General features: G+C 40.7%; 1 protein-coding gene across 6 annotated transcripts in view; it reads right to left on the bottom strand.

The window, feature by feature from the left end:
• Positions 1 to 4507: 4507 nt before the first annotated feature.
• Positions 4508 to 18683, bottom strand: part of GRM3 (glutamate metabotropic receptor 3) — a 110008-nt gene continuing 95832 nt past the window's right edge. For all 6 annotated transcript variants that reach the window (XM_010715374.3, XM_010715637.3, XM_010715307.3 and 3 more), the window contains 3 exons: positions 16500 to 17566; positions 9987 to 10161; positions 4508 to 5267 (listed from right to left, as the gene is read on the bottom strand). In XM_010715374.3, the coding sequence (XP_010713676.1) occupies positions 5194 to 5267; positions 9987 to 10161; positions 16500 to 17566 (1316 nt within the window). In that variant the 3' untranslated portion in view covers positions 4508 to 5193. The remainder of the gene's footprint in view (positions 5268 to 9986; positions 10162 to 16499; positions 17567 to 18683) is intronic.

Raw genomic sequence — 18683 nt, 5'->3', positions numbered from 1 at the left:
TCCCACATGGAATCACATTAGAATCTGTTATTTGATGCCATAAAACAATGTGAATTGGTCTGTTATGTGTTTAGTTGATTAAATGGAATGCATTTTATTGCTGCATTTGCATGCTTTTCTTTGAAATCTGGAGTTGAGCAACTGAATCTCTTTGAGGATTAAGCACATTTTATGGTGTTTCTGTATTAATTATTGGCAAATTAAGCATAATGTTATTGTCTTAGCTTTGACAGCACTTGCTAGGGGGTGAAATACACAGAGAATGTATTCTATCTGGGTTCTGATTATACTGGTTGATGTTTGTAATATATAACAGGATTTATTTTAAATCTATATTTTGGGAAAATTAAATGTCTTAGAGCCACAAAGAGGGTTATCCAGTAGCTTCAAAGAGTTGCCATCTTTGTTCAAAAAGAAGATTACTCTTTAAAAGAAATTTTTGGACCCTTCATTAGTAAAGTGGAATATTTTCAGTGTTATGTTTGCTGGTCCAGCCAGAGTCAGCAAGGCCCATAAAACAGAGACAGCTGATTGTAATCAGACAGGATAGGAGATGTTACTATTTAGAAACCATGGTTGTTGAGTCATCTCCAGTAATGATCACAACATATGCTTCAATGTAAGAGTAAAAACAGACGTGCCAATGGCAAAGACATTTCTTCTGAAGCAAGGAATGCTGCTGATTGATCCATGTCAAGAAGCATGAGGGACTTAAATTGATGTTCTAGGCAATGATAACCTTAAGAGAAAGCTTCAGAAGTTCTGCTTATCTTCGGTGTTGCTCTCTCTTAAGTCTTTCTCCATGTGTAACTTTCTCACAGAATCATTTGTTTCTATTTCTTCTGCTTCTGAATGCATGGGAACTGTGCTTCATGGGGAAATATGTAAGGAGATAGATGGAAATTGAGATAAGATTTGCAAGGTCAAACTCATCCTACCATATATATTGTATCACAAAAAGTGGTGACGTCTCCAGACACCTGATTGGCACTGCTCACACTGAATATATGTAACAGGGAAGAGGAAGATGTGAAATGTGTCTTGACCATCATCTGCCACCATGTTTTGGTATATATAAAGTTGGACTCAACAGGAAGGTCCCATGTGCTGCGAAGCACATCTCTAACAGCACCTAAAAGCCTAAGTGAGGTAGTGTGGGTGGGTGTTTTGTGTGTGTTTGCTTTAATAAAAGACAAGCAGGAGTGACCTCTGCAAGTGTTGGTGTTATGTACAGCCCCAAATGGCCTCAAGTTGCACCAGGGGAGGTTTAGTTAGGATGTCAGGAAAAACTTCTTTGCAGAAAGGGTGGTTAAGCACTGGAATAGGCTTCCCAGGGATGTGATTAAGTCACCATCCCTGGATGTGTTTAAAAACCATTTGGATGTGGTGGTCAAGGACATGATTTAGCAGAGGGTTGTTAGTTAGGGTAGTATGGTTAGGTTGTGGTTGGACTTGATGATCTGGAAGATCTTTTCCAACCTGAGCAACTCCAGGATTCCATTATTCTTGCCTATGCCATTTACTTAGTGGCAGCAAAAGGCAGAAAATTGACGTTCCCAGCCTCCTCCCTGCCACTGATTCCTACCCATCCTCTTCCTATTGCAAGAAAAATCCAGCCTGGCTCTGGCATCTTCAGTACTTAAAGTAACAACAGTGAGTTTTTGTCTGGTTGTTGAGAAGCTTTGGGGGGGGCATACATCTCTCAGATTACAAACTGCAAATGTTAATGGTAGACAATGTCATAATGTCATCAAGTGCTCAGCACCTGCACTTGGCACTGAGCTAAGGAGTTATTTCCATCTCCCTTTTCTTAAGAGTACTAGTCGTGTGAAGGATTGCATCAGAAAAGCTCTTATCCAGAGCTCAGATTTCTGGGTGGAACAGTATATTTTGGACTCTTCGCATGGATTTTTTTTTATTATTATTATTTATTTTGTTCAAGGAGAACATGATTTTTTTTTAAGTGGGATTTGGTCATTTGGAAACAAGTACTAGAGGTTTTTACTTTGCAAAAATGCTTCCTTTCGGAATTTCTTAATCTATGACTAGAACCAATTGTATTTACTTATTTCAGGAAAAATGACTGCTGAGAGACAAAAGGATTATGTTTTTACTTTCAAATTTTGGTCAGGACTTAACACTTCCCCTACCAACCTCCATCTTCTCCCCCTCCAAAAAAAAAACGCGGCTACCACTACCAAAACCACATAATTTCCTTTACTTCCTTTATTTCCTTTACTTAAATAGAATTGTAATGGTTTTATTTAGTCTTATTTTTCTGCTCAGCCAACAGATTTTTCAGGTTCCCAGCTATGGTGCTTGGGGCTCCCATGCACTGTGTAAGGAACAATGGCAGGATCCTCTGTGCTTTGAGGTGATTTACTTCCCTGCTTACATATGATAGGAACACTGAAGAGAAGGGTTTTATACAACTGGAAACAAAATCTTTCTATTGTTTAAAACTAGAGAAACTCAAATGAGGACGTGAAAAGACAGAAATAATAATTAGAAGAAATAACTAATAATAATATGATGTTTCTCCAAAGATTTTTTTGCTAGTCCAGTGTGCAAAGCTTTTGCCAGACTATGATATTTTCCTTTTTGTTTTGTTCTGTTTTGAAACTGGATTACTTGAAGTATTGGACAATATCAGATAACCTGCATCCAGTAGAAAGCAGTGAAAACCTTTCAAAAAACAGATGTAAGTAAAATATAAGTCCAGAACATTCAGTGGGAATGGATGGTCATGTGTTGTTTTTTTGTTTTGTTTTGGATTGTTTTTTTGTATGTGTTAAAAACCCACAAGCAAATGGTTTTCAAACCACCTGAGTTAGAATTCAAAACGTGTTCTAACACAGACACTGGGTCATTTTCTCAGTAGTGCTATCGGAATGAATGAAACCTTTGGGACAGTCAGATCCTCACCTGCTATAAATTGATGCCAATTTAGATTCTAGGGATGCTGTTGGTCTGACATAGTGCCTGTCATTTCAGTGTAAACTTTGTGATCTGAGAAAGCTTGTTTAGGGATATTTATCTTGCTTAGGAATATTTATCTCAGTCTTAAATAACAGTCCAAGATAACTCAGGGGACTCTCCACCAAATACAAAGGGAGTGGAGGTTGACTATCTCATACATAGCTCTATATTGCAGATAGTGAATGTTAGATGATGCAGATCTGACCATGCTTGTTGCTTTCCATACAAGTTGATAAGAAATTCTCTCTGGCTTGGGCATTTTTAAGATATTCATAAAGATAACATTGATATGAAGACATTAATATTACAATCAGATACTCTGACCTTTTGGCATACTATAAACAGTTTCTTAGCGCACAAAAGAGCTTACAAAAGTCACGTGAACGTCACTCCCCAATCTGAGATACTTTAAGGGGTCTTGATTGAGAAAACAAGACTCCCAGTGTGTCAAACCATGACCCCTGTGTCATGTATTAAGGTAGGAACCAAGCCTGAAGCACTTGGCACTTTGGAGCTTGTGGAGAGAAAGAAACTGACTCTGTGGGCTGTGCAGTGTCTGTTCTGGGCAAGTCACAGAGATTTTGGTACTGACCAGCTCTATGATGCACAACCTGAGGGTGTGTAGACATCAAACGATCTTTACAAGTGAACAGGTGGATCTAGAAAAAAATTACCTACGAATAGGGATTTTAAGAATCCATGTCTTTCATTTTTGCATTCAAAACAACTGCTTTCTTCACCAGTTCAGCCCTAGCAACTTGCAGCTTTCCAGAAGTATGTAAAAACATCTGAGATTGGGCTTGAGAGAACTCGTGCATCCAACAGCACGTATCTCTGGTATCTGCCTTTCAAGTCTCAGTGGTGTTGCCTTTGAAGTCAGTGAGAGTTTTGTTATTGACCTCAGCAGGAACGAGATCAACGGGAACAAGCCCTTAGGTAAATATGCCCAGGCACATTAATCAAAGGTGTATTTGTTTCCTTAATGTCTTACTGGACTGGGAAAATTGAGGATTTCAGATTGTTCCAACAGACTGAGGGTGGCTCTCAGAGAGCAATTATAAAATCAGGTATTTTGCAGTGGTCTGAGAAGCTGCTATGTGTGTATTGAATTGTTTGATTTGAATGCAAAGGTCACCCCGGAGACAGGTGTAGATGTCTCCTGGATTGCTCTTCTGTTACTTTTTTAGCCTCTGTGTCTCTGCGGAGCTCCAATTCCTCTTGCAGCACTGGTGATATGGAACCAGCTTTGTTTTGGCTGGAGGTATAAAACAGTCTGGGCTAATTTTCTGACACATCTTCTTCTATCTCTTTGCCAACATAATCTAAAATGTCTTAGCTTTTTATATGCTACCAGTCTACAGTGCACATGGCAGATTTAAATCATGCCAAACGGGTGAACCAGCGATCAAAGTTTTGTTGCTAATGTCTCATTGAGATGCAATTAGACTTTTTCATGTTTGGAAATTATCCTGCATTTTATTAACAAGAGAAGCACTTAATAACATGCTTATTTTTTTCAGTGAGAGAGAATTTATACTTGGCTCTGACAAAGCATTCATCATAATCACCTGTTATGTGACGTGGATTTTGTAACACAGGCACACTCCCATAATGTACATGTGTATACATACACACTATTCATGCAGGCTTTTTACCCTTTATACCTACCCTGGTGTTAAAGGAAAAACTCTCAAGGAGATAATGACATTGAAGGAGGAAGAAACAAAAATGAAACCATGCTGGAAAACTTTTATCTTTTTATTATTGGTGCCTTTACATTAATACTGCTGTTTTGTGCTGAGAAAACCAGTCTGTTACATGTAAGGTAACTGTAATATACAACATAGAAATGCAGTCTAAGTTAATTACAACAAGGAACTACAAAAAATATCGTAGGAAAGAAGTCACCTAACATTGCAACTGTGCTTGCAACAAATCACTCCCTTACTTTAGGACTATGCACATTGTGAACCATGGTTATTTACATGTCCCTTATGACCATTAACAACAGAAGGGCTAAAATCAGTCTAAAAAGTTCCAGAACGTCACTATATACTGTACAATCCTCAAAAATAATTTATTACACTGTTTCTAAAAAAAGGTACTAGTTTTCTTTTGTTTTCTTTTGTTTTCTGGTGTTTTCCGAAGTGCACAACATGTGCAAAATTTTTGCCTAACAGTCTAAAAACTCAAGAACTGAATCGCATGTCACAATCACAGAGATGAGGTGGTGGAGTCCAGGACTTCCCTTCCATTGCAGACCGTTGGTACGTACATACTGGCAGATGCTGAAAGAGAAAGAGGGGAATATCAACTGATGTCGTGAGGGACAGAAAATCACAGCAACACACAAGATTAGAATTTGGATGATCTCAACCATGTCACCCAATTTAACCAAGATGCCCTATGGAAAAGTGAGTACAGATGACACCAGCAGTGGAGCTGGTGGAGGTGTGCTAGGATCTCTACAAGTCAATGCAGATATGAGGCTGAAACCTCCTGGAGGAGCCTGATTTCTATTTGCTGAGTGTTATGATGGGTCGGGATGAGTAAGCGTGTCTACGAAGTGCCTGAATAAAATGCATTCTGGGGAGGATTTTGGACCCACTGGGCCTCACATTTTGCATGGTAGTGTGAGCCAGTGTAGCTGGAGTGGTACAAAGATGCCTTTGTGGGGTATTAAGTGAACCTTTGGGTTTTTCATTCATTATTGGTGGAAAATTGCAAGGTCTGATCCTACAATTTTCCAAGTATTTGGAATGGCCATTCCTGAAATAAAGCATATACATTTTTAAATCCAGGAGATAATGTACCTCTGCACATTAGGACTGTGTGCTAATCTAACTTTTAATTAAAAAAATTAAAAATTTATGTGCATATTGGACGAAATGATGAAACATTTAAATAACTGAATTTTAAAGCAAAATTATCTGTCACCTAATCCCAGATTATTTCCTGGCCATAATCCCCTGGATTTCTGGGAGCTCTGGATCAGGATTCAGTAGATAGGCCCAGATTCTGTTATCCTTATCTGCATTGCCTAATATTTTATTCAACAAGTTTTCATTGCTTCAATAATATGACAATTGAATCTGAGTATCACAGTTTGCTTCTAAATGTGTTTGTGTTTTCACTGTAAGAGATATTACCATTCTGCCAAAGCCTTGTGGTTTTTAATTTAAAAGCAAGCTAGTTTATCCATCTTTGTAAAAATTATCCACTGGGCATCAGCAATGTGTTTTCCAACACTCCATGACATCTCTGCTTACAGCACCATAAAGTAGCTTTTTTGAAAGACACATTAGGTTAATGATAACAGTGACCCAGAGAAATGTGATGCCTTCATCGAAGAAAACACACAGCAAGCAATGACTTGGTAAACCCAATCATCCACTGTAAAAAGCAATTTATGCAGCTGACAAGGGCATGCTCAGTCTTCCAAAACTGGTGCTGGCTGCAGTCCCTGTTGCAAACTGGTTCTCTAAATACTCTCAGCATCATGTTCAAAATTGATCATTATTTCTACAGATCAGTTACTATTTGCTTTTTTATTTTTTTTTCATTGACTGATTAAATATTTCATATGGAAAATACAACTATTTTAACAAGATGAATTTAGAGGCACTCCTGGACTAACCTGTTATTCCAGGCAGGGTATAATGCTAGTAAGCAGAAGAATCTAGAGTGAACTCTTGCTGTGAGTTAGGTAGATGGAGTTCCATCTTTCACAACCTATATGCATGCTGAAATCTGATATTTTAAGGTGGAAAGGCTTCAAGTCTATGATTTTATGAAGATTAACTGTCAGGTTCTACATTCAGTTTTCAGCTGGTTAATATCCTGGCAGTACATTGATCTGAAGGTTTTAGTATCATTTTTTTTTTGTATTACCACTTACTGTTGGCAAATAGAAAAATCAGTACTACTTAGGAGACTTGTTTTGAATCCTCGTTCTTCTGCAGTACGGCTACGGGCAAAAGCATTTTGCTTCCATGAGCATCACACACCCAGAACATTTTTAGCTTCTGGGGTTCTTTGAAGTCCAACCCATTGAAGGGTATGAATAGCTTGAATACGCAGGAACTGGATCAGGAGGATGCCAGAATTGGACAAGAGGAATCTGGTGGTAGGTGAGGAGTGAGTGGCTTTGCCTTTGGAGTTCCCAGGCTCCCTCCTCAGTAATTACTTCTCTTGTAGTGCCGGGAGGCAGTGTTCACACTGAGAATCCAGCTCTCAGTTCTCTCAGAACAAAAGCTTTGACTTCTCCCTACAAAGCTCAGCAATGTTCAGCACTGGCACTGGACAGCTCTGAGTTTCTCTGTGTCGTAAAGCAGCAGGCTGAAAGACTGCTGGACCTCCTAGAGACACCTCAGCTCCATTTTGCCATGCACACCTGCATCGGCAGGCAGACTCAAACTTATGTGCACAGCTTTCTCTACTCATGCTCACAGCAAGACAGATGTGAGTTAATGATGTATAAAAGCCATAGTTTGGAGTTAGGGCTTGGCAAAAAAGTGCTGAGAGAGAAAGTTAACCAGCTTGGCTGCAAACTTCTTTTTCTGACCCCAGTAGAGGACGCCTGGAGGAGCTCACGTCTGTGTGCAGCTCTCCATGTGGACAGCGCTTGAGTGAATGACATTCTGTAAAAATAAGCTGAAAGAGTGTAAAAGCTCAGCCCAAGTCATGCAGGTGCTTAAATCAGCCATGAGCAATCTGGGAAGTTGTATAAGTGCTAATCTCCTGCCTTATGAGAACACCTCTGCCATGCCCATAGAACAGACCCGAGGAAAATGGGGCAAATATCTCAATAGGTGAAGCAGCAGTCTGCCACAGGTGAATTTTTAGACCCAAACAAATATGTATAGAAACAAGAATGTCATCTACTAAGGTATACATATATCCTGCCTCTCTTCAGCTTTGAAGCTTTGATCTGTATTCTTCTATAGTCCAAACTTCAGCTGTTCTGTGATCAAAGCTTGGTGCTTTTAAATCACGTTCCCTCACTCAGCAGCATTCACCTCTACTGCATTCTGCAGTTTGTAGCAAGACATGGAGCTGGATTCAGGTAACTGCATTTAGTGCTCCAATTAACTCTAAATTTGACTAGACTGATGCTTATGTGGCTCACTTGATCAGGCCCTCCCATCTTACAATTAATGATCTCCAGGAGTCGTCGTGAGATATTTTTGCTTTCCTCTCAGTGCTTGGCCAGTTTTCATGACTGACGAAAGCAGCATCAACACAAAAGGAAAACCAAGCTGACAGCTCTGGGACTGGTGAAAGGAATATTTTAGATTTCTTTTCTTTTTTTTTAATAGATGCAATGTGGTTATGGATATCCTCTCCCTGTCCTGCTGCCATTGAGGGAATGTACTAAATGATAAAGTCGGTGCAGATAGAAGTGGGCTTGTAGCAGTTTAAAAAGAAGAGAATGTATTTAAATCATTTACAATAAATGGAAGGGTGTGGAGGAAGGTTTTGCTGTGATTGACAGTGAGTTCTCAGTGTTATTTTTCTAAAATAATCTTTGTAAATAGAAACAATGCTTTTGTTCCATTGTACTGCATGGGACATTTACTTCCTCTTCTGTGTCCTTTCTGCATCTCATTTTGGCCCAAAAAGATCCCAAAGATCAACATATTCAGTTTGGTGTAAGCAGGAAAAGTAAATGACTGAGGCCGCCCTTCTAAACAGTGAAGTAGCAAGAGGTTTTAAGGCTTGATTTTTATGCTTCCCTTAATGTCTTAAAGATATTCATAAATTTGAAGAGGTAGACTTTTAATCGAAAGGTATGCACTGAGGATGTCTTTCAGTTGCATACAGGCATACACCCACAATGTGTTTATCATCCAGCCATTATAATAAAAAAATTCAGTCCTGTACAGAAGTATCCATGAATCAAAATGATTTCTGAGTTAGCTGATTTAATAGTAAGAAGCAATTAAGAAAAAAAAAAAGGAAAGATTACCTTTACAAAATTCATAAGGGACAAAATAATCACATGAGACTTACCATTTTGCCAAAGGGCCAAGGTGCTAAAAGTTGTAGAGAAACCACAGATATTGGAAACCCAGCCCTTTTGGGAGTGCTCTGCACTTTGGACACTTAGTGTCATCTCATCTCTCTTCATCTAAGTGTTCCAAAATAGCAATCAATTTTGGTTTCTGGAGTGTGCTCTGCAGCTCCCCTTTTCCCTCATTTGTATTCCTTGCCTCTCTCTATCGGTAGCATGTATTTCAATTAGCTTCCAGGTTAGACTCCATTGGCAGAGCTCCGTGAACAAGGTGCTGTGTGCTCCCATCATTGCTTAGTTAAGCTTGACAAACAAAACTCTGCAGGTGACCTTTTTTCTTTTTCCTTTTAATCTGAAAAAAAATCTTTGAACAACTCACACAGAAAATGAGCAGCAGCCATCTAACAAAATCACAGATGTGATTCTGCTTGGGATGAAGAGAATGACAGTGCAGAGAAGGCAGAGCAAGTAAGCTGTGCTTGCCATACAGCACTGTGTCATCCCTGCTGTGGCTCTTACAAAGTGTATTGCTCACATTCCACATAAAAAAATAGTATGTAGCATTCTCTCTGTGCGTTTGCTGTAAAACTGAGCTTTTTCTTTATAACTGGCATTGAGATAGAGCCACATTTTGGCCCAGGTCCTGTCAGTGTTTCACTTTGACAGGAATACTCCAGAGCAATCTGTTGCTGTGCTGCTGTCAGAGTGACAGCGAGTGGCGTGTCCTCCTTGCTTTGTGCTGAACAGGCTGGAGCCTGCTGCAAGCTTTCTTCTGGCTTAAATGAACTTCAAAGCAGGCTCTGACCTCATTCCCATGAGAGGAGAATGAGTTTTTTCCTCTAGTCACAAGCGAAGCGACGCTTCCATATCAGCCAAGCCTACAAAAGGGCTTTTGTTGCTGGTAAAAAAAAAAATCCAAACAGCTTTGCCTTTATTTATCCAAATCCACTGCATCCCCACACTCTTATAACAAGGCAGCAGTTTTGCTACTTACACTGGGAGTACGTGGTCCCAGTCCCACTGACACTGAACCTGTTGAGATGGAGTCTGTGAGTGACCACGTTCTTCTGGGGCTGGAAGAGGATGATGTGCACCTTGGGTGCGAAGAGGCAGCCCAGCACCACGAAGCCGCTCAGACTCACGGAGATGCACATAGTGGTGGTCTGCACCTGAAAGAAAGTGGGTGCAAAGTGCTGTGTTTTTGGTATGGAATCTCTGAAATTCAGAATGTCGGAAGCATCATAATATAACAGTAGGAACATAATCCTGGGCTGCGCTGATGCAAGTGGGCTTGAACATCTGTCTCATTCCTACCTTCCACATGGTCGTATGACAGATGTGTTATGTTGGTGCTACACTCTGTTTCTCTGCATATCACAGAACCATAGAATCATAGAATGGCTTGAGTTGGAAGGGACCTCAAAGATAACCTAGTTCCAACCTCCCTGCCATGGGCAGGGTTGCTGACTGCTAAGTCTAGCATGAGATCAGGCTGCTCTGATTATCTTCATGGCCCTCCTCTAGATCCTCTCCAAAATCTCCATACCTTTCCTGAGCTGGGGCCCCCAGACCTGGATGCAGTACTCCAGACGGAGCCTTGTAAGGACAGAGAAGAGAGGGACAATCCCCTCCCTCTCCCTGCTGGCCACCTCTATTTTGATGCAGCCCAGGATACTGTTTGCCTTCTTGGCTGCAAAAGCACACTGCTGGCTCATGTTAAGTTTTTCATCTACCAGGATCCCTAAGCCTTTCTCAGCAGGGCTGCTCTGAAGAGATTATTCTCCCAGTCCGTACACATATCTGGTATTGTCCTGATCCAGGTGCAGCCTTGAACTTGGCCTCATTAAACCTCACTGATTTTACACTGGTTCACTTTTCGATTTTGTCAAGGTCCTTCTGGATGGCATCCCATCCTTCTGCCATATCAACTGTGCTACTCAACTTGGTGTTGTCAAAGAGTACTTGACTGAATATGATCTCCTTCAGCTCTATACAGGAATAAGAATGCTCTGTTTCTCTCACCCTCATATACTTGATTCCTAAATTGGTCAGGAAGTCCTCTGTAATGCAGCAACTGAGCAAAGCTGCCTACAGTAGAAAACAGGCTGCATGTAGTGTGGTTTACATTGCAATTAATGCCCTACAGCTTCCACGTGAAAACAAGTTTAGCCTCTAGCTTCAACTCTAATCAGAAAACTTTCGCAACCTCGTGCACAGGCATAGGTGTTATTTTGAGTAAACACAGCAGCTGGTGACATTTGTCAGACTGACCCTGAAAAGTGCCCTGACTTTGAGATAGAAGAACTGAGAAATGAATTGTTTGGAAGGTACAGGATTTTGGATTCATTGCCTTGGGCAATTTGTTAGTGCAGCTTTGCTGTCAATCTATCTTCCTCTTTGTTCACTCATGTAACTAGGCACCAGTTTACTGGCTCATTTTCAGTTTATATTCTTCCAAGCACGTTCTTTTAATTAAGATGTTGAATTAAACTGCCTTAAACTCTACTGCTTAATTTAAATGATCATACATCCATTACTTGTTTTGCCTTAGATCCACTCCTGCAGCCCGTGGAGATCAGCCTTCTTCCATGGAAATGCTTCTCACATCTCCTTGTCAGAAATAGTTATTGCAAAATGAAAACTGGAGTAAGGAATGGACTTTGTCTCTTTACATATCCTCACAATGCCAAGTGCTTTATCAACTGTAAGTATAATTAAGGTGACCACGTAACTGGTAATCACTCTTTACCAAAGGTGGATGCAACAACTTTTCTTCTGACTTCACTTTGACCAGTTTAACACCCAGACTTTTCTGATGTCATCTGCATTTCTTGAGATGATCAAGTGAAGAAAAAAAATATTCCTTAAATGTGCTAGGTGTTAGAGCTGCTGTGCTTGTTTAGTCACAACAGGTTTCATTTTATCTTTGATTCTAAAGAACTCCTCACTGAAATCAGCGTGGACCTCTGTGTGAAAATTAACAGTATCAGAGAAATCTGTATTATCCAGAAGCTCTCCTTTAAATATTTGACAGTGCAACTAAGAGCTACCAAACACAGCAGTTTCTGGGCTCTGCTTCAAGATCTAGACTATCTGGGAACTAGTTTTCAGTTTGCTGGAGGACTCAAGGGGAGTTTCACAGGAACATCAGGTTGCACTGCTGCTGCTGGGAAAAGGATTGCTGTAGGAGGCTGTGACTTCTAGGAATCTACTTCCCCAACCTGATTGTCTTCTATGAGGAAATAAATGGCATTGTGGATGATGTGTGAGTAGCTGATATTTGACACTGTCTCCCATAACTTCCTCATTGACAAGCTGATGAAGTAAGAATGAGGTAAGTGTTCAATAAAGGTGAACTGAAGATTGACTGGACTACTTGTTCATATTCATTTTCGATAATCTTTCAGTTTTGTGCTCCTCACTAAGAGGAAGATACTGAGGTCCTGGAGTGTGACTAGAGAAGGGCAGTGAAGCAGAAGTCTTATTAGGAGTGACTGAGGGAACTGGGACTGTTCAGTCTGAAGAAGAGGCTCAGGGGAGACATTATAGCTCTCTACAATCACCTGAAGAGTGGTTGTGGCAAAGTGGAGATCAGCCTCCTCTCCCATGTAACTATTGATAGGATGAGAAGGAATGGCCTCAAGTTGTGTCAGGGGAGGGTCAGGTTGGATATTAGGAAGAATTTGTACTCAGAAAGAGTGGTGAAGTATTGAAACAGGCTGCTCAAGGTGGTGCTGGAGTCACTGTCCCTGAGGGTATTTAAGAAGATAGATGTCACACTGAGTGACAGTTTTGATTTAGTGGACATGGTGGTGATGGGTTGATGGTTGGACTAGATGATCCTGGTGGTCTTTCCAACCTAATGATTTTATGAATCTATGCAAAGGCCATAAAGATGATTAAAGGTCTGGAGGAACTGTCATATGAGGAGATTTTGGGTTGTTCAGGGCAGAGAAGAGAAGGCCAAAATGGATCTTATCAGTGTGTATATATACTCATGGTGAGAGAAAGGAAGAGAGAGCCGGACCCTTCCCACTAGAGCCCAGTGACAGGACACTAGCAAAAAATGATACACAGAGTATTGTTTATATATAAGGAAACCATGAAGATAGTCACACTGGCATTCCCCAGATTCCCCAGACAGATTGTGGAGTCTTCAGCCTTGGAGATATTCAACACCCCACAGGACACAGTCTTGAGCAGTCTGCTGCAAGTAATACTGCCTTAAGCAAAGTTGAGTTAGACAATCCACAGACACTGGGGCCTATGGAAAGACGTGGGTAGAAAAATCCTACAGCTGACTTCATGACTGAATTGCCAACAGCTCACCTCTGAACTCTTCCCCAGAAATCCACTTGATGGTGAAATTTATTCTATTCAGGAGGAAGTGATCCTGCCATTAAGAGCTCTCCTCTCCTCTCCTCTCCTCTCCTCTCCTCTCCTCTCCTCTCCTCTCCTCTCCTCTCCTCTCCTCTCCTCTCCTCTCCTCTCCTCTCCTCTCCTCTCCTCTCCTCTCCTCTCCTCTCCTCTCCTCTCCTCTCCTCTTTTCCTTCCTTCCTTCCTTCCTTCCTGATTCTAACTACTTTTTTTTTTTTTTTTTAATTGTCTACTTTTATGTTTCTATGATAGGTCATTAGTGATGCCACCAGTGTTGGAATACATGAGGATGGCACAAGTTGATGTCACAGGTTTTCATGTGACACTGCATGGAAACTAAATATAGGCTTTTCAAAAGAGCACTGAAAGTGCAGACACATATGATGGGATTTTCAAAAACCTGCTAATGTTATGAAAGTGTCAAAAAAGTGTCAAAATCTTTTTCTGTCCACTGAATAGGACTCAGATTAGCTTATATGGAACTTTTTATTCACATTAAATGCTCACAGTTGCTCCTGAAAATCTCCCTCGGGAGATGAGGCTTAAAATGTTACTTGAGCAATCAAGTCATGTCCAGCTTTGCCATTAGTGCCTTTGCTGCCCAGTGGTGTGACAGTATGAACCAGTATTACCCTCCTTTGTGTATGGCTTCTTGATTACTTTGAGTGGCAGGAGCTTTTCCCCAGTGCCTGCCTTAAGCTTTTCCTTCATTAGCTTTGAGCCATTACTCGCCATTCTAACTTCTCCTGAGACTGAATAATTCTTTTCTTTTGTTGCCTTGAAATTATTTGTAGTCTGTGATCACGTCTCCTTGGGTTTGCACTTGTCTAGACTAAATATATTTAGCTCTTTTACTGTCACTCTCCATGTCTTACTGTGTTGTTTGTTATCTATTCTTGTTTTCTCAAGATTTTCAGTACCTTTCCTATGCTGAGAAAACTGGTCCTGGATGATCATACTAGAAGTATGTTAAGTGGTATTATTAGATGTCCAGTTTTCCATGCTAAATCTTAAGAACAGTACTGCTGATAATACCACCCTAAGTCTCCTATCTTTCTTCTGGGCAGAAAGTTGAACTAATTCAGTACAACTTACTGTAAGGGCCAACTCCAGCAATCACTTCTCAGATCAAAATAACTGTGAGATTTCCAGTTGAGTAGATCAGTCTTTTTCTGAGATAATTTTCTTTGGTCCAAAAATAAAATTTTATTTAATCTGAATCTTTTCTAAATTGTGTGACAATTAAAACAATTTAATATTTTTAAGGTTATTTACTAGTGTTGACCAATATTTTCTGCTCAGTGATATACTTATCTTCTACAAAATGGAGAGAGAATAAATTGTTCCGTATTAAAGCATGACATCTGTTGGAAAGAAAAAAAAAGACTAATTGCTTCAGTTTTTAATTTAAGGCCTACCTCTGCCAAATAACTCTGTGACTCATGCTCACGATCTACTATTTTTGTTTTTGTTGTTGTTGTTAAGACTGTAGCTCCATATACTGATGTACTAGTATGAATACACCTCTGTCCTGGGGAAGATCATGGAGCAGACTCTCCTGGAAGCTATGCTAAAGCATGTGGAAGAGACAGAGGGGATACAAGAGAAGCAGCATGGCTTCAGCAAAGGCAGGTCCCACCTGAACTACCTAGTGGCCTTCTGTGATGGCAAAACTGCATTAATAGATAGGGGAAGAGCCACTAATATAATCTGTCTAGACTTCAGTAAGGTCTTTAACACAATACCTCATAATATTTTTATCTCTAAATTGGGACAGTATGATTTTGGGTGGACTGGATGGATATGGATGGGTGGATATGTGAGTAACCGGTTGCAAGATCATATCCAGAGAGAAATCATCAATACATAAATGTCTGGATGGAGATCATTGATGAGTGATGTCCCTTTGGAGTCAGTAGTAGGACTGATGTTCTTTAATATCTTCATCAGTGACACTGACAGCGGGATTGAGTGCACCCTCGTTAAGTTTGCAGATGACACCAGACTGTGTGGTATGGTCAACACGCCCAAGGGACAGGGTGCCATCCAGGAGCACCTAGACAGGCTTGAGCAGTGGGCCCAGGTGAACATCACAAGGCTTAACAAATCCAAGTACAAGGTCTTGCACTTGGGTTGTGGCAGCATCCACTATCAGTACAAGCTGGGGGATGTAAGGATGGAGCACAGCTCTGCTGAAAAGGACTTGGCGAGACTGGTGGATGGCAAGCTGGACACAAGCCAGCAGTGTGCTGTCCCAGCCCAGAAAGCCAACTGTATCCTGGGCTGCATCAGAAGAAATGTGGCCAGCAGGGTGAGGGAGGTGATCCTGCTCCTCTACTCTGTACTGGTGAGACCTCACCTGGAGCACTGCATCCAGACGGGAGTCCTCAGTACAGGAGAGATGTGGACCTGTTGAAGCACGTCCAGAGGAGGGCTTGATTTGAGTGATTGTATACTTCTTCTACAAGGATGGGATGAGAGCTGGGGCTGTTCAGCCTGAAGAAGAGAAGGCTGCAAGGAGACCTGAGAGCAGCCTTTCAATATCTAAAGGAGGGCTAGAAGAAAGAAGGGGACAAACTCTTTATCAGGATCTGTTGTGATAGGACAAGAAGAAATTATTTCAAAACGAAAGGGGAGAGATTTAGAAGAGGTATAAGGAGAAAGTCTTTTACAGTGAAGGAGATAAGGCACTGGAGCAGGTTGCCCATTGATGAGGTGGATGATCTGTCCCTAGAAACATTCAGGGCCAGACTGTACAGGGCTCTGAGCTGTAGGTGTCCCTGTTCATTGCAGAAGGGTTGGACTATATGACATTTAATGGTGTCTTCTGACTTGAACAATTCTATAATTCTATGATTCTAGTACTTAATCTATGTGATTTGCCTCTATCACAGTGAGGTTGACAGTATTAATCCCTTATACCTCCAGCTATACATTCACAGTTCAAATTGAGAACATCTTTCTTAGAAATTAACTAAAATTTGGTAATAAGCTTAGTTGGACATTAACATTGAAACAGTTTGTGAGGGATCCAGGTGACAAAGGAAGTGAGAGGAACTTTTAGTGAATGATGACAGGGTTCTTTAAAGTGATGCACATGATTTATGGAAACATATATCCAAAGACTTACTCTGTAGTCACTGGATGTCACATAAAATATGGGGAGAAAGGCCAGCCAAATGATGCACGTTGTGTACATTGTGAAACCGATAAACTTGGCCTCGTTGAAGTTCTCTGGGCATTTCCTTGTTTTGAAGGCATACACAGTACATAAGACTACGAGGATTACATCATATGTTAAGGAGATTAACATACTGGAATCTTTAACATTGCATTTCAATATGACAGTCTCTCTCTTCTCAGGAAGAGTGTACCTCCTGGTGCCAGGGGCCTCCAAGATGAGCCACACGGACACCATCACAATCTGTACCAAAATGAGACTCAGGCATATGAAGACCTGAGAGCTGGGGCTGATGAACTTAGGCCTTTGAGCACCATTCTTTACGCCATCAAATATTCTAGCTATGCAGTTTGTTTTTGTCAGGAGGGCAGAATAGCAGACAGCAAAGGAACTTCCTAGCCCCAAACGACGCAAGGTGCAGATAGCTGGAGAAGGCTTGGCTATGAAGAAGAATGTCATGCTGTAAGACAGGAAGACCCCAAAGAGCAATATGTAGCATAGTTCACGGCCAGAGGCTTTAACTAGGGGAGTATTGTTGTGCTTGATAAACACTGCAATGACCAAAAAAGTACAAATAAAGCCCAGGCATGCAATGGTAACAGGACCTATTGCCCAAGCATCTTCCCACTTGATGTAGTCTTCTGGTAGGTCATAGCAGCCAGTCAGGTCAGCTGTGGGCCATTTTCCTGGCCCACAGTCTGCACAAGTAAATTCATCAGCCAGGTACTCGTATGTTTCACAGGGAATACAAATCCAACAGCAGACATCTCCTGGTTGCATATTCTTCATCTCATTGGGAGCACAGGGGTCACTGCACTGGGAGACGGGGACAGAGCTCTTCGACCAGTGGATGGAGTCTACCTCAAGTGACAGGGTTTCTGCCCAGTGACCAACCTTCACGTAGGAGTATCTGTCTCCAGTGTATTGGAAATTAAACACATTGTAACGACCTATCCCATCTCCATAGGCATCAAACTTGACTGTGCTGTCTGCTGCATTGGGAGGATTGAATGGAGCTGTGAAAAAAACAGAAATAGAGAATTTTATTATAGAACAGCAGATGACCTTTTTAACCCTTTGGGAAGCACAGCCTCCTGACAGCTTATGCAGTCCAACTCAAATGTCGACAGGTAAGTCAAGGTGTCTGTGTCTGAGATATTTTTGCCTTGTTCAGAAGTGGAAGACCAAAAGGGCTAAAATAATTGAACTTTATTTCCCTTTACTGAATGAGAAATAGTTGCAAATGTGGAGAGCTATGTTACCAGTATCCTTATCTTTTTACTCTAGGTACTAACAAATTCTTTCCTGTTTTCTCACAATGTGTATAATTGTGAATTTTCACATTTTTTTCTTGGAAGAAAGAATTCCACTATTAACTCAGAGTTTTTTGATGCAATTCAACTACTGTGAAATAAGGAAAAATTAATTGTCAGACCGATACACATCAGTGTTTAGTCCAACAGTCTGGAATTAAGCTGGATAAAGGATCCATTTTTATGATAATGAAGTAAGTCTGAGGTTCTCAACAATTTCTTATTATATCTTCTTAATATCTTCTTGTGTTTTAGGAATTTAAGGAACCCTACTGTTTTGCTTCAGTTTTCCCATTTTTTGATCATTTTTAAAATCCGGTCTGATCTTCCTAGAATGTGCTGCTTTGGTCTTACGTTTTGTTTGGGGAATAGTTGAAAAAACCACAAGCTGGATCTGTGACCTTCTGTGGGAAATCAATATTGTAACACTTCCAAATGGTAAGCTCTAGAGAGTTTTTGTTTTTCCTCTACCCGAGGTTCATGCAGGGAATGAAGAATTATTAGAAATGTGGGAGGAAATTGCATTTACTATGTGATTTATTGGTCATTTGCTATAACATCAAAGGTGAATGTCTTTAAAGGCGGAAAGAAAACTTTTTCCTTTTTTTTTTACCTATTGATGAGCAATAAAGGTGATTTCATTCCCTATGTCTTTGGTTACAGAAGTGGTTCCATTGTCATTGCTGGAATAAATCTTTTCCCCTGCATCTATGCCCATGCTGTGCTTGAGCACCAGCAATATTGTATAAGGATGTAATATATTCCTCCACTTCAACTTCCAGATACTCTGGATTTGTTGCAGTAGATTTATTTAGCTTCT

The sequence above is a fragment of the Meleagris gallopavo genome, chromosome 1, assembly GCF_000146605.3.
Source record: "Meleagris gallopavo isolate NT-WF06-2002-E0010 breed Aviagen turkey brand Nicholas breeding stock chromosome 1, Turkey_5.1, whole genome shotgun sequence".
Lineage (NCBI taxonomy): Eukaryota > Metazoa > Chordata > Aves > Galliformes > Phasianidae > Meleagris > Meleagris gallopavo.
The sequence above is the reverse complement of the archived record's forward strand: the minus strand, read 5'-3'. Positions and strand labels throughout refer to the sequence as shown.